The following is a 14,336-nucleotide window of genomic DNA, read 5'->3' on the forward strand; positions in this document are numbered from 1 at the left end:
AATAAGACTGGCAGGTAGAATAATCCTTCCTTACTGAAAGGCAAGTAATACAAAATACTTTAACTTTCATAATTAGTCATTATATTTTTTAAAGTGCATTGAGTTCACTATATTTGACATGACGAAGAATTCTTGCCCTGCTAAAATTCCCAAGTAAAAATAAAGGTGCAGCATTTTAAAGCCTGATTATAAGTTTTCTTTCTTTTTTTTTTTTTTTTCAAGCAAGGTCTCACTCTGTCTCCCAGGCTGCAGTGCAGTGGTATGATCTTGGCTCACTGCAAACTCCACCTCCCAGGTTCAAGCGATTCTCCTGCTTCAGCCTCCCAAGTAGCTGGAATTATACGTGCCTGCCACTGCACACCCAGCTAACTTCAATTCTCTGGTAAAGGTTAGTTGAATGCTTTCATTTTCATCTAACTTCCAGTCACTAGAGAACAATACTAATACTCAATTGGCACATACCCAAGACAATGAGAGGTCAGAGTTAAAGCCATTGATAAGAGTGTGATGGAAGCTTGCTATAACTGCTTGCACAATACTTGGCCAATGAATAACAGAGAGTTTGAGTCTCCTCTATTGCTGATATGAAATATTCAAAGCCAAATGGAAACTAAATTCAAATTAGGCTGAGCTACACAATACAAACGGGCTTGATACATATATAGAATGACAAGACTAATGAACTAAAATGGAATAATTTTATTCAAAGTATGATTTATAAGCAGTAGGTCATATAAAGCTGAGAAATTCAGCAATATATACTATCACATATAACAGTATATCAGAATTCACATTTTATAACATAAAACAGTTGAAAAATTAAGGTAAATTATTTTTAAGAATAAATAGTCTCAGCCGGGCGCGGTGGCTCAAGCCTGTAATCCCAGCACTTTGGGAGGCCGAGGCGGGTGGATCACGAGGTCGAGAGATCGAGACCATCCTGGTCAACATGGTGAAATCCCGTCTCTACTAAAAATACAAAAAATTAGCTGGGCATGGTGGCACGTGCCTGTAATCCCAGCTACTCAGGAGGCTGAGGCAGGAGAATTGCCTGAACCCAGCAGGCAGAGGTTGCGGTGAGCCGAGATCGTGCCATTGCACTCCAGCCTGGGTAACAAGAGCGAAACTCCGTCTCAAAAAAAAAAACAAAAAAAAAAACAAAAAAAAAAGAATAGTCTTAAGTTTTTTTTCCCAGATAAATTATGTCTGAAACACCAATAATACACACGTTAAAACTTGAGAAAATATGAGAACATTCATTAATTATGAAATAACTATGAGTAATAATAAGGAAGTTTTAAAAGTACAATACCTTGGTTAATGCAGCAGTATGATCTTCTCCACAACAAATATAAACTATTTTCTGAGATCTTAGTGACTTTAGTAAATTAGGAACATACCTATCTGAAAATCCCAAAGAGATGTTAGCATTATTTTAAAAATTAAAACTTGTCTAAATGTGTATCCTCTACAGCTTCCCAAGCTCAGTAGATAGTTGTGACTAAATAATTTTAACTATGATTCAATGATTTTGAACTATAAGCTTACTAAATCAGGCTCCCAGGCCTATCCATACTACTGTGATAAAAAAGAGACTTAAAGAGTTAAGTGCTAAATAGTCAATAAGACAATCTGCACAGAACTCAGCAATTATGGAATTTCAAAATTGTTTAACTGCTTCTTATTTTCCACATATACACATCATTCTTTATATTCACTTCATGAAACTTATACTGACGATCCTACTTAAGAGCTTGAAAAAGAAAAAATGTACTTGTGCCTGTTTTGTAGCAGAAAAGATACATGATATCCTAATAGGATACATTTTTCTTATGCAAGGCAAGGTATTAATTATTTCTGAAAGTATTATTTGCTTACCATTACTAGTTCTTACTAGATCAACAACTCACTTTTGTCCATTTCAGTCATTACAATTATATCAAACTGTAAGAAATTAGCTTTTATAAATCAAATACTGGCATTCAACTCAATGTAACATAATTACGAAAAATAAGTTCCAAGATCCCAATTTGTTTCAGTTATAATTTTCTTCAAATTCAAAATACATTTATTTTTAAAACTTTCGCATCTAAGTTAAAAGCCCAACCAAAAATTTAACAACCCAAATCATTTAAATATTTCCTTGAAAAAGTCAAAGATTACTACTTCATGTTATTTCCCCAGAATAATTTTATAGCTTCTTTCCACTAACAGTGGCCGATAAATGGATTGATCAACGATTTGAAGATGAACATCCAATACTGAAGATTTTGTCCAGATATACTTTTTATAGTTTTTTAATGAGAAAATGGTATTTTTGTCTTCCAGCTGCATTCCTCAAATGAAATTTTTAAATAACATCTCATCCCCACGTCTATACCAGGCAAGTTTTGGATACATTTCTCTCTTACACTAAGAATCACTGATCTATCTCAAAAGATCACCTCTTTTTAAAAGTACATGTAAACTATACATAATGAGAACCTACCATTTTCATCATTAAGACCTAGTTGACCAAACTTGTTGCGTCCCCATCCAAAGATAGCTCCAGAAAGGGTGAGTACAAAACTATGGGCTCCTCCTGCTGCAACTTGCATGAAAGGGATTCCAAGCAAAGACTTAATCAGCTGTGGTGAGGTTTGCTTTTTACAGTCAGTACCTAAACCCAATTGGCCATATTTATTCTGTCCCCAACAGAAGACTTCACTTGCTGTAAAACAATAATAGAAAAATTAACCATTTTTCTCACATGCAAAAAATTTAATTTGAAAATCATTGCATTTCAAATTTCATATAAAGAATATTATTTTGGGACATTCTTCATATTATCAAAAGAATATACATATTCTTTTTAGCAATTATGCTTATTTCTTAAATGAAAATATACTACTACCTAGAAGAACATTCAGTATTAGTACACTTTAACTTTGACTGACTACACAGATGAAAAGGTGAGTCACTTAACAAGGAGTAATCTCATTTTTTTATGCTCAACAGTCTCCTGTTAATATTCCTTGAGTATCATTTTTGTTCTATAATTGCTCCCAAGAGGCACTCATTCAAGCTCAAAACTTTAGTAACTCTATGTTGATCACATTCAAAATTTTATCACTGGCCCAAACGTCTCCTGAGCAAAAAACCCACATAACCCATTGTTTACCTGACATCTATACGTGGATATTTCAAAGGAACTTCTAACTTAGGATGACACAGACTGAATTCATCACCCCATCCTACTTCCCTGGACCTCTTTCGAGTGTTCCCCATTTCAGTAAATAACATCATAACTGACTCAGTAGCAAAAATTACAAACCTAGGGAGTCTTCCTTAGGTTTCCTTCATTCCTTTTGTTTTTTATCTCACACATATACAGTCTATTATATATCACCAGTTATATATACAGTTTTCTTTCTAAAGAAAAATATGGCAAATAGATCCTTCCTCACCATCTTACCTGATTCTTAAAATACTTTTCCCTGCCTGTCACTTTTGTTCCCATACTGCCATCCTATTTGGAAACTTTAGACATCCTTTTATGAAACTAACAACTGGCACTAAATAACTGATACACTAGTTAACTTTTTTAAAATTGAAATTACAAAACAGCACACACTTAAAAGCAAGCTTCCTTCCAAAAAATCAGAATCCTGGTTCCTCTTCCAAGAGACAATCACTCTTACCAATTACTGGTAAGTCATTCAAGAAATGTTCTATGCACATATAAACAGACATTTGTATACACACAGAGATATTGTAAAAATGCAGATTTGATAATATTGCTCACCCTAAAAAATATGTTTCAGTGCTTTCTTGTCGCTCTTGGGATAAACACTTTAAACAAGGCCTATAAGGTGCTGTATGATCTACCTATGTTTCCAATCTCTTATCATATCAGTTTCTTCCCTCACTCACTATACTCTAGCCATAGTTGCCTTCCTTCATATTCTCCAAAGGCCATTTCTCACACACTTGCTGTTCTCTCTACCTAAACCTTTCCCTCATCTTTGTCCAGTTCATTTCAACTCTCTCCCAGCAGAAGCCTTCCTTCCCTGATCTCCCAGATTAGGTCTAGTACCCCTATCGTATGTTCTAAATACCCTGAAGTTTGTCTTTATAGCTCTTATCATACTATGTAATTATGTCATTATTTGTATGACTGTATCATGAGGGCTAGTAAGTAGTGCACTGCTTATCACTATATACTGTAGTACGCCTAGCTCATACTAAGGGCTCTAAAAAATGTTTAGGAAATGAGTAAGATTTTGCCTACAGCATAAAGCTGAGTAAGGCAGAAAAAAAAATAGGTCAATATGAAAAACTGTCCTCAGTAAAACCTTTTGAGTTTACATTTATATTAGATCCATCTACCGAAATGTCAAAAGAGGAGTTGGCAAAACAACAAAGAACACATAGAGATTCCATGTTCCTAACTGCCTACAGAAGTCCAAATACCTTAATATGACATTTACGGCCCTTTATAACAGATTTCTCTTTTTATTTCAGCCTAAAGTATGAGTACGTCTCTCATTCCCTCACAACACCCACATAAAACTACATGCCAATATTCAAATACACCACTTTCTTAACTCTATGCCTTTACACTAGCACAATCTCTTAGCCACTCAACATTTCTCCTAGTCCTTCTCAACATTTCTCCAATTATTAATAAATAAGAAAATATTTAAAGCCTGCATCAAATACTAATCCCCTCCTTATTGTTACCAGTTATATCAATTAGAAACAATTATATCATTGTCACAGCATTGTACCTTTACCTTGTCTGAAAAAGTACATATTTTTTTCTGCCTCAAACTACAGTTATTGAACATCTGTCTCTTTCACTAGACTGTATGATCCCTAAACCTGTCTCTTTATTTATCTGTGCTTCCCCATGGTTCTACCTCAGTGCTTATTTGTAGTAGGCTTCACTAAATAATAGCAACAATGGAGCAACTGGAACCTATTTCTTTTAATGGTAAAAAACATATAAATGGCAGATTCTTTACTAACCCATGTTCCAGTCCTTAGCTAGGATACTAATAAGTTAAATCAGTAACAGAAGAATGCAAACAAAACCAATAAATATGTTTGGCCTTCTCTATTTCTATTCATAGGAAGTTCATCTGTGAGATTAAATGAGATTGGGGAAGCAATCTTCCCCAGTTGCAGCTATGAAAAGTTTTTAACTGGTTAATAAACAGACACAAAAATCAATTTCATGACTATATAATAAACAAAAAATGACACCATTCACAACAACATAAAACCAAATATCTAGGGGAAAGTCTAATCAAAGGTGTGTAAGACCTGTCCAGGTAAAACAAAACACTAATCTGAAAAATTAAAGGGAGACTTAAATGGATGAATATACCATGTTCTAGAATTGAAATGTTCAATATCGTAAAGATTTTCCTTGAATTGATTTATAGAGACAATGAAATCCCAATCAAAATCCCAGGGGGCGTGTGTGTGTGTGTGTGTGTGTGTGTGTGTGTGTGCGTGCGTGTGTGTGTGTGTGTGTGTGTGTACAGACTAATGAGCTAATTCTAAAAGTTATATGGAAATGAAAAGGATCAAGAGCCAGGACAATCTTGGAGAAAGATGAACAAAGTTGGAGAACTATATGCACAATAAAAAAAGTATCAAGTAATAAAACTGAAGGGAAATAAAATAAAAACGAATGCTTACCTTTAGAAAGTGCAAGTGAATGATAGTAACCACAAGCAACCTGTACAATCTGGATATCGGACAAACTTTTAATATTTCTAGAAAAGAAGAAGACAGATCAAGATCAGTTAATTCCATTTAACAAATTGATCCTGAATGCTATTTTCTACTTATTGATGGCCTACTATATGCATATAGATCACACTAGTTTTTTTCATACAAGCCCAATTTTAGCATACCAAAAATTTATGCTAAAATCTGTAAATAAGAGCTAGATACAAAAAAATAAAATTAAAAGGGATGATAAGAAAACACCTTGGAATACAATACTGAAGCAAAGTGAACTATGCTCATACCTCAAGCACTCCTCAGAGTGCTCTTATAATTCAGACATTTTCTTTCACTATAAAAAAAAGTTTTTTTAAATCATCAGCTTACAGTTAGAAACCTGGCAATACATTTGGAAAGCAAATGTACATTATCTAATTTGTCTAAAATTGTTGTTTTGCCTAATTTAATGTACGTTCTCCTTTATCAGGTTTCTTAAGAACTAATAGGGCTTTTTATCATGTTCTACCAACTCACAAACTATGAAACCTATTCCTTACAAGCTATCCTTTTGCTCTACATCTCAATCAGGGACATTAAATTTTTTTGCTAGAGAAATTTACTCAATTCACATTTATAACAATCACTACTAATATGTTGTCTTATTTTCTTCTCTCTTGTATTTTGTCCTTACACTTTCATAATTTCTTCCCCTCCTTTCCTTTTATTTTATTATAACGCAATTTTAAAGGCTCATTTTTAAAACATTACAAAAATCAATTAACTTTGCATGTACATCAACCATCCCAGTATCTCCTCAGGTTCTTTCCCTTTACCTGGTCATGCCACTGTTTTTCCTGAATGAACGTTTTCAAGAAAAAAAAGGTAGGGAGCCTGGATGCGGATTACAGGTAGTTTACTGTAATCCCAGCATTTCTGGAGGCCATGGCAGGTGGATCGCTTGAGATCAGTCAGGAGTTTGAAACCAGCCTGGCCAACCTGGTGAAACCCTGTCTCTACTAAAAATAGGAACAGGAAAAAAAAAAAAAAATTAGCCGGGTATGGTGGTACACACCTGTAGTCCCAGCTACTCAGGAAGCTGAGACAGGAAAATCACCTGAAAGCACGAAGCAGAGGCTGTAGTGAGCCAAGATCATGCACTCCAGCCTGGGCAACACAGTGAGACCCTATCTCAAAAAAAAAAAAGAAAAGAAAAGAAAAGAAAAAAAGGGGGTATGGGGAGGTACACTATGTTTCTTACTTCCTTTTACCTGATACTGTCACCTGACCTGATTCTGCCATAAGAGAGTCCGGAGCAAATTCTGACCAGAGAGTCGACACACATGATTTTCGGGAGGCAGCTTCAGCAAATCAAATTTTGAGCAGGAAAAAGGAGAGTTACTCTAATTCCATATTATTGTATTAAAAATATTTTTATTTAGTGGATTTATGCTCTTAACTACAAAACTTGAGAGTTGTATTGCTACAACTTAGCAGAATCCAACAAATTAGCAGGATGCAATGTACCTTCAAATTTTCAAACTTAACAAAATACCATTTCTTTGAAATAGCAAAATCAAACACTGGGAATGCAAAAAGAGTAACGAACAAAAAATACATGAATATACACAACTGTGCTCAAATTACTAAACATTTACTGTTATTGCTTATGTGTACTAGGCAGACGATACATTGACCTGTTCAGCATATTAAGTATTTTAGGGAAAAAAAACAAAAACAAAAACAAAAAACCACCATTCCAGGTATCAAGTACAATTCTGCAAATGAAACATGTCAAAATACTACATTCCTATAGTAGTCTGCTTTTTCCTTCATAGTATTTATTGGTACTATTAGTGTACATATTCATTTAATATTTGTCTCTTCTGCTAAACAATAAACTCTGTGAAGGCAGACTATGTGTCTTATACCTATGATAATCCCTAGCACCTACTATAGTGCCTAATTAATAGTATGTAATGAATATACTGTTCAAGGATAAATAAACTTGTAAGGTCTTGGAGGCTTTAGTATTAATTAGTCATAAAATTTTCAAAAAAACTTCTAAATTTGCATAGCAATTTATACTTAGTTACTCTCCTTTCCAAAATACTTACCTAAGGCTTGTGAATACACATAAATGCTGATATATTTTGCCATTATCTACTACAGAGACCAGGAAATACATTCTTCTGTCTCATTACTATGTCAAAGAAAAAAACTATCCCTTTCCATGTTCATATAAATGTATTAATACCCTGAAGATTGGGGCAATATTGCTGTAACTTTCAGAAATTAAAAAAAAAAAAAAGAAAAGAAAATACTGTGAATGGTAAAATAAAGCTTCCCATGTTCCATTTTTCCTAAAGAGATAATTAGAAAATAAATAAATGTCTTAGAACTCATCAAAAGTAATCCACTTTGTCACATAAAAAAGATGTGTTTAACTGGTTTTGGTTTCTGAAGATTCAATTATACTGAACTGAAAAGCAAAACGAGCCAGAATAAATTTCGTAAATTAAAAAAATATACATACATATGCATGCATACAAAACATAAAGATTCCTAATTAATCAAATCTATTTTTAAAAATCAGAAATCAGACCTCTATAGCAAACATTTCATACTGCTTACAAATTTAAAATAACTCTCTAAAGTTTAGAGTATGTGAAATATTCTAAATGACTGTGATAGTACTAAAATGATTCATTGTAAATAACTGAACCAGTTCTTGAATAAATTTTCAAAGCAATTTGAAATTCGTAAAAGTTAATAAACTTGGAAATAAGATTTATACACCCTTCCTTTGGAATGCTGCTAAAGCATATTAATTACGCAACATGTATACTGTTGTATTCTTCTATTTTTCCAACTTAATGTGTAGCAGCAATACAGGCAGAAACCAGGCATTGCTAGTTATGTTTCTAAAGACAAAATTCCAACTACTAATGTTAATAATTAGTAAAAAGTTTATATTATTTAATCAAACATTTGAGGAACTAAAGCATTAAATATTTTGCCAATTAAACAGAATTAACAATTTCCTATTTTCCAGTTAAGCCACAACTTTCCTAGTTATTTAAGAAAAATCTTAACACCAACTCATTTCAATTTTCAAAAGTTTATCTCACATTAGGGGAGCTGATATTTTTAAAAAATGAACAATTTAAACAACTGATCCAGTCTGTACCATTAAAAAGTACTCTTTTTCTTTTTAATCTACAATGCTCTAAAATTTCATATGCTAATATTAGACAGAAATTGTAACATATTTTTAAATGAATAACAAGAAAATAAATTGTATTTCTGGCCTGGCGTGGTGGCTCACACCTGTAAATTCCAGCACCTTGGGAAGCCGAGGCAGGTGGATCATGAGGTTAAGAGATCGAGACCATCCTGACCAACATGGTGAAACCCTGACTCTACTAAAAACTACAAAAATTAGCTGGGTATGGTGGTGTGTGCCTGTAGTTCCAGCTACTCTGGAGGCTGAGGCAGCAATCACTTGAGCCCAGGAGGCAGAGGTTGCAGTGAGCCAAGACTGCACCACTGCACTCCAGCCTAGCAACAGAGCAAGACGCCGTCTCAGGTAAAAAAATAGAAAAAAGAGGCCGGGCGCGGTGGCTCAAGCCTGTAATCCCAGCACTTTGGGAGGCCGAGGCGGGTAGATCACAAGGTCGAGAGATCGAGACCAACCTGGTCAACATGGTGAAACCCCGTCTCTACTAAAAATACAAAAAAATTAGCTGGGCATGGTGGCACGTGCCTGCAATCCCAGCTACTCAGGAGGCTGAGGCAGGAGAATTGCCTGAACCCAGGAGGCAGAGGTTGCGGTGAGCCAAGATCGCGCCATTGCACTCCAGCCTGGGTAACAAGAGCGAAACTCCGTCTCAAAAAAAAAATAAATAAATAAATAAATAAATAAATAAATTTTTGACCCAGCTGATAATTCAAACATATTTAGTTTGTATAGTCCAGAAATAGCTGTACTCACAAAAATAATAATCTTACACTACCTTGCTGTAATGTTTTAGTGCATATGTCTAAGAAGCAGAACTTTTAAAGGATAAACTACATCTTTACTGCCAATTATTTTTCTGAAGTCTGTGAGCAAAGTTATGTTATTTCCACTTACATTAAACTAAGATAATAAAATTTGAGTAATTCTTTTTTAATAAAAAGGTATAATACATACTCTACATTAAAATCTAGCCAGAAATGCAGGTCTACAGACACTATCACTATTTAAAATACTTGCTCTTTCCCAAAGTAGTGACTTCAAAACAAAACAAACTCAGAAGTAGGAATGAATTCATTAACAAATTTATTAGTTTCAGCTATATCCAATTATTAATTTCACATTCTTTAGTATTATCCATTCATTGGCATAAAAAATGGATTTTGTCACAAAAGTATAACCTCATGTGAATCTTTTCTGATTACTCTTTTTTTTTTTTGAGATGGAGTTTCTTTTTGAGATGGAGTCTCGCTCTGTCGCCCAGGCTGGAGTGCAGTGGCGTGATCTTGGCTCACTGCAACCTCCACTTCCCGGATTCAAGTAATTCTCTGCCTTAGCCTCCTGAGTAGCTGGATTACAGGTGCCTGCCACCACACTCGGCTAATTTTTTGTATTTTTAGTAGAGATGGGGTTTCACCATACTGGACAGGCTAGTCTTGAACTCCTAACCTTGTGATTCACCTGACTCAGCCTCCCAAAGTACTGGGATTACAGGCATGAGCCACTGCACCCAGTCTTTTCTGATTACCCTTACGAAAATCTATAAACACTAGACAAGACACAAGGGTTCACAAGTGTAATCCCAACATTTTAGGAGGCCAAAGCCAGTGAATCCCTTAAGTCCAGGAATTTGAGACCAGCCTGAGCAACAACATGGAAAAACTCCAGCTCTATAAAAAATATAAAAATTGGCCAGGCAGGCAGGGTGTGGTGGCTCATGCCCGTAATCCTAGCACTTTGGGAGGCCGAGGTGGGTGGATCTCCTGAGGTCAGGAGTTTAAGACCAGCCTGGCCATCATGGTGAAACCCCATCTTTATTTAAAAAATAAAAAAATAAAAAAAATTGGCCAGGCCATAGTGGTGCATGCCTGTAGTCCCAGCTGCTAGGGAGGCTGTGGTGGGAGGACCACTCGAGCCCAGGGGGTTGAGGCTGCAGTGAGTGTAAGCATGCCACTACACTCCAACCTGGGTGACATAGTGAGACCCTGTCTCAAATAAATAAATAAATAAATAAATAAAATCTATAAACACCAATTTTTAGAAATCAGTGTATAGATACTATATGTAAAATTTACAACGCTGGCTGACATCTCTGAGCCACCTAGAAAAAGTCTTACATCTAAAAAATAATGGCCGGGCGCGGTGGCTCAAGCCTGTAATCCCAGCACTTTGGGAGGCCGAGGCGGGTGGATCACGAGGTCGAGAGATCGAGACCATCCTGGTCAACATGGTGAAACCCCGTCTCTACTAAAAATACAAAAAATTAGCTGGGCATGGTGGCTCGTGCCTGTAATCCCAGCTACTCAGGAGGCTGAGGCAGGAGAATTGCCTGAACCCAGGAGGCGGAGGTTGCGGTGAGCCGAGATCGCGCCATTGCACTCCAGCCTGGGTAACAAGAGCGAAACTCCGTCTCAAAAAAAAAAAAAATAATTTGGTACTGAAATTAAACCTAAAACTCACTTGGCACTCCTCCTTTTATAAAAATACATTTCCACTGAAATACTGAATGGCCCTTTAAAACCTGATAATATCAGTAAAAACTATGTATGTGTTACAACAAATCAGATCAAGCCATAAAATTTTGAAAAATTGAGATGGATGAAGAGCAGAAATAACTTAACACACAGTTTAAAGTTAATACAGATGTTGAGCACATACAGAAAGAAAGACGTTTAAACCAAAGAACTCAAGCAAATTCTCTTTCAGGTCCCAATCCAGGTTCATTGTTATTATTGGACAACCCTCAAATAAATTTTTTATATAATAAAATTCTCTCCTTATAATTAACTTTCTTTCCATTTATTATTTACCTATGTACTACTGACTAAAATCCTTTAAAAGTAAACAGCAACAAAAATTTAAGCATGAGAATCATCAGAATGGTAAAGTAAAAATAAAGGAAACTAGAAAGTTTTGCCATGAATTACGGTTTTGAAAATACTGACTTACAAGATCTAACAGGCAAATATCTTTTCATCCTAAAAACACAATTTAAAAAAAAAAAATCTTAAATTTAAAATTCTGTTCTATAAGAATTACTTGTGAGAAGAAATAAAAGGAGTAGAGGGAAGGTCAAATGTGAGGTCACTATGCTTTAAGAAAAAAACAATATTTTTCTCCCAAAAGTTCCAACATTAAGAGAAATCAAAAGGACACTGGGAATTGTGTATGTTATTTATGAGTGCAGAAGAAACAAAGGGTAAGCAAATTGTTTGGGAGTTGTTGTTTTTTTTTTTTTTTTGAGACGGAGTTTCACTCTTGTTACCCAGGCTGGAGTGCAATGGCGCGATCTCGGCTCACCGTAACCTCCGCCTCCTGGGTTCAAGCAATTATCCTGCCTCAGCCTCCTGAGTAGCTGGGATTACAGGCACGCGCCACCATGCCCAGCTAATTTTTTGTATTTTTAGTAGAGACGGGGTTTCACCATGTTGACCAGGACGGTCTCGATCTCTTGACCTCGTGATCCACCCGCCTCGGCCTCCCAAAGTGCTGGGATTACAGGCTTGAGCCACCGCGCCCGGCTGTTTGGGAGTTTTGAAGAATCTGGTTATATGTTCAATAAAGAAAATAGAAGTCTCAACAGATAGTTCATTATTAACAGGATATAAAATGTCAAATTAAGAGTTCCTATGCTCCATTTTCTTATTCCAGTAGTTACATCCTCATTCTCAAACCAAAACAAAATTTATCAATGTTAAAAACAAAATGCTTGGGCACGGTGGCTCACGCCTGTAATCCCAGCACTTTGGAAGGCCAAGGCAGGTAGATCACCTGAGTTTGGGAGTTCAAGACCAGTCTGGCCAACATGGTGAAACCCCATCTCTACTAAAAATACAAAATTAGCCAGGTGTGGTGGTGCATGCCTGTAATCCCAGCTACTAGGGAGGCTGAGGCAGGAGAATCACTTCACCCAGGGAGGCAAAGGTTGCAGTGAGCCAAAATCGCACCACTGCACTCCAGCCTGGGCAATAAGAGTAAAACTCCCATCTCAAAAAAATTAAATTAAAAAACAACAACAACAAAGAAAAACAAAACAAAATGCATAAAGATGTGTGGAAAAATGCCATCTGCAGTAAATCTAAAATTAACTTAAGAATACCTTGGTTTCCTGTAGCATTATTTTATTCCCACAACTATTACTAGGAAAAAGAACGAAAGAGTTTTAAGAGGTCAGAATTTATATAAATATTAAAACTAAATAAGAGGTAACATACTATTTACATATCTAAAAGAAACTGAATGCTTTTCTTTAAATCTGTATATTTTTACCTATGTAAAATACACATACTGCTACAGTTTTTAATATTAAAACAATGATTGGCCAGAAGCAGTGACTCACACCTGTAATCCCAGCACTTTGGGAGACCAAGGCAGGCAGACCATGAGGTCAGGAGTTTGAAACCAGCCTGGCCAACACAGCGAAACCCCCATCTCTACTAAAAATACAAAAAATTAGCCAGGTGTGGTGGCATGCACCTGTAATCCCAGCTACTCAGGAAGCTGAGGCAGGAGAATCACTTGAACCTGGGAAGCAGAGGTTGTGGTGAGCCGAGATCGTGCCATTGCACTCCAGCCCGGGCATGGTGCGAGACTCTATCTCAAAACAAAAACAAAAACAGAAAACAATAAACGTGATTATGCCCTATGTAAATCTGTAAGACTAAAACACTGATGAGACACTGCTTATTTTCTAATTTTGAAATGATTATATGATTAATTAACTAAATTGTGGTTACTGCTATGTAAAAAGTGGAAAATGATTAAATTCTTTTTAGAGTAAGCATGCTGGACTTACATATTCAACAAAAACAATAAAGACTGAAAAAAAACAAATCAGTGAAAAATACACAACAAACCAATATTTAATAAATATTTCAATAACAGGAATACTCAATAGTTTAAATTAGTCTAACTCACCAATAAAAATTTACAATGAAGCAAGTATGCCCTGCCCCCCCCTTTTTTTTTAACAAATATAAATCTATTGACTACAGAGAAAATATAGGGTATATAAAAATAGCAAACCAATCAACAGCTCAACCAAAATTACAACAAAAACCAATTTCTTATCAAAGAACTCAAAGGGGAGAAATAATGAGATGTCAACTCTTACATGCCTAAAGATAAGCAGAATGATTTAAATTAACAAATTTATTATAAAAGATTGTTAAAGATCTCTTTCTGGTCACCTTTGTTACCTGGGTACTCTGATGCATTCCTCTGATCCTAACAGGCCAAGCTGTCCATCTGAATCGAGACCCCAAGCATACACCTGGCCTTTGTCATTTAATGCTAATGTATGAGCTTCTCCACATGAAACAGCTACAATATTTTGGGCATCCAAGGCAACAACCTGCTCTACAGAAATAAAGAAGAGAGATAT

At 35.6% G+C, this 14,336-nt stretch overlaps 1 protein-coding gene across 7 annotated transcripts in view; it reads right to left on the minus strand.

Annotated features, from left to right (window-relative positions):
* The window catches only part of HERC4 (HECT and RLD domain containing E3 ubiquitin protein ligase 4), a 147,359-nt gene that overhangs the window by 92,195 nt on the left and 40,828 nt on the right, over window positions 1-14,336 (minus strand). For all 7 annotated transcript variants that reach the window (XM_003928678.4, XM_003928679.4, XM_074382299.1 and 4 more), the window contains 4 exons: window positions 14,152-14,311; window positions 5,689-5,765; window positions 2,489-2,710; window positions 1,313-1,404 (listed from right to left, as the gene is read on the minus strand). In XM_003928678.4, coding sequence (XP_003928727.1) covers window positions 1,313-1,404; window positions 2,489-2,710; window positions 5,689-5,765; window positions 14,152-14,311 — 551 coding nt within the window. The remainder of the gene's footprint in view (window positions 1-1,312; window positions 1,405-2,488; window positions 2,711-5,688; window positions 5,766-14,151; window positions 14,312-14,336) is intronic.

This window comes from Saimiri boliviensis, chromosome 12 (assembly GCF_048565385.1).
Source record: "Saimiri boliviensis isolate mSaiBol1 chromosome 12, mSaiBol1.pri, whole genome shotgun sequence".
In the NCBI taxonomy this organism is placed as follows: domain Eukaryota; kingdom Metazoa; phylum Chordata; class Mammalia; order Primates; family Cebidae; genus Saimiri; species Saimiri boliviensis.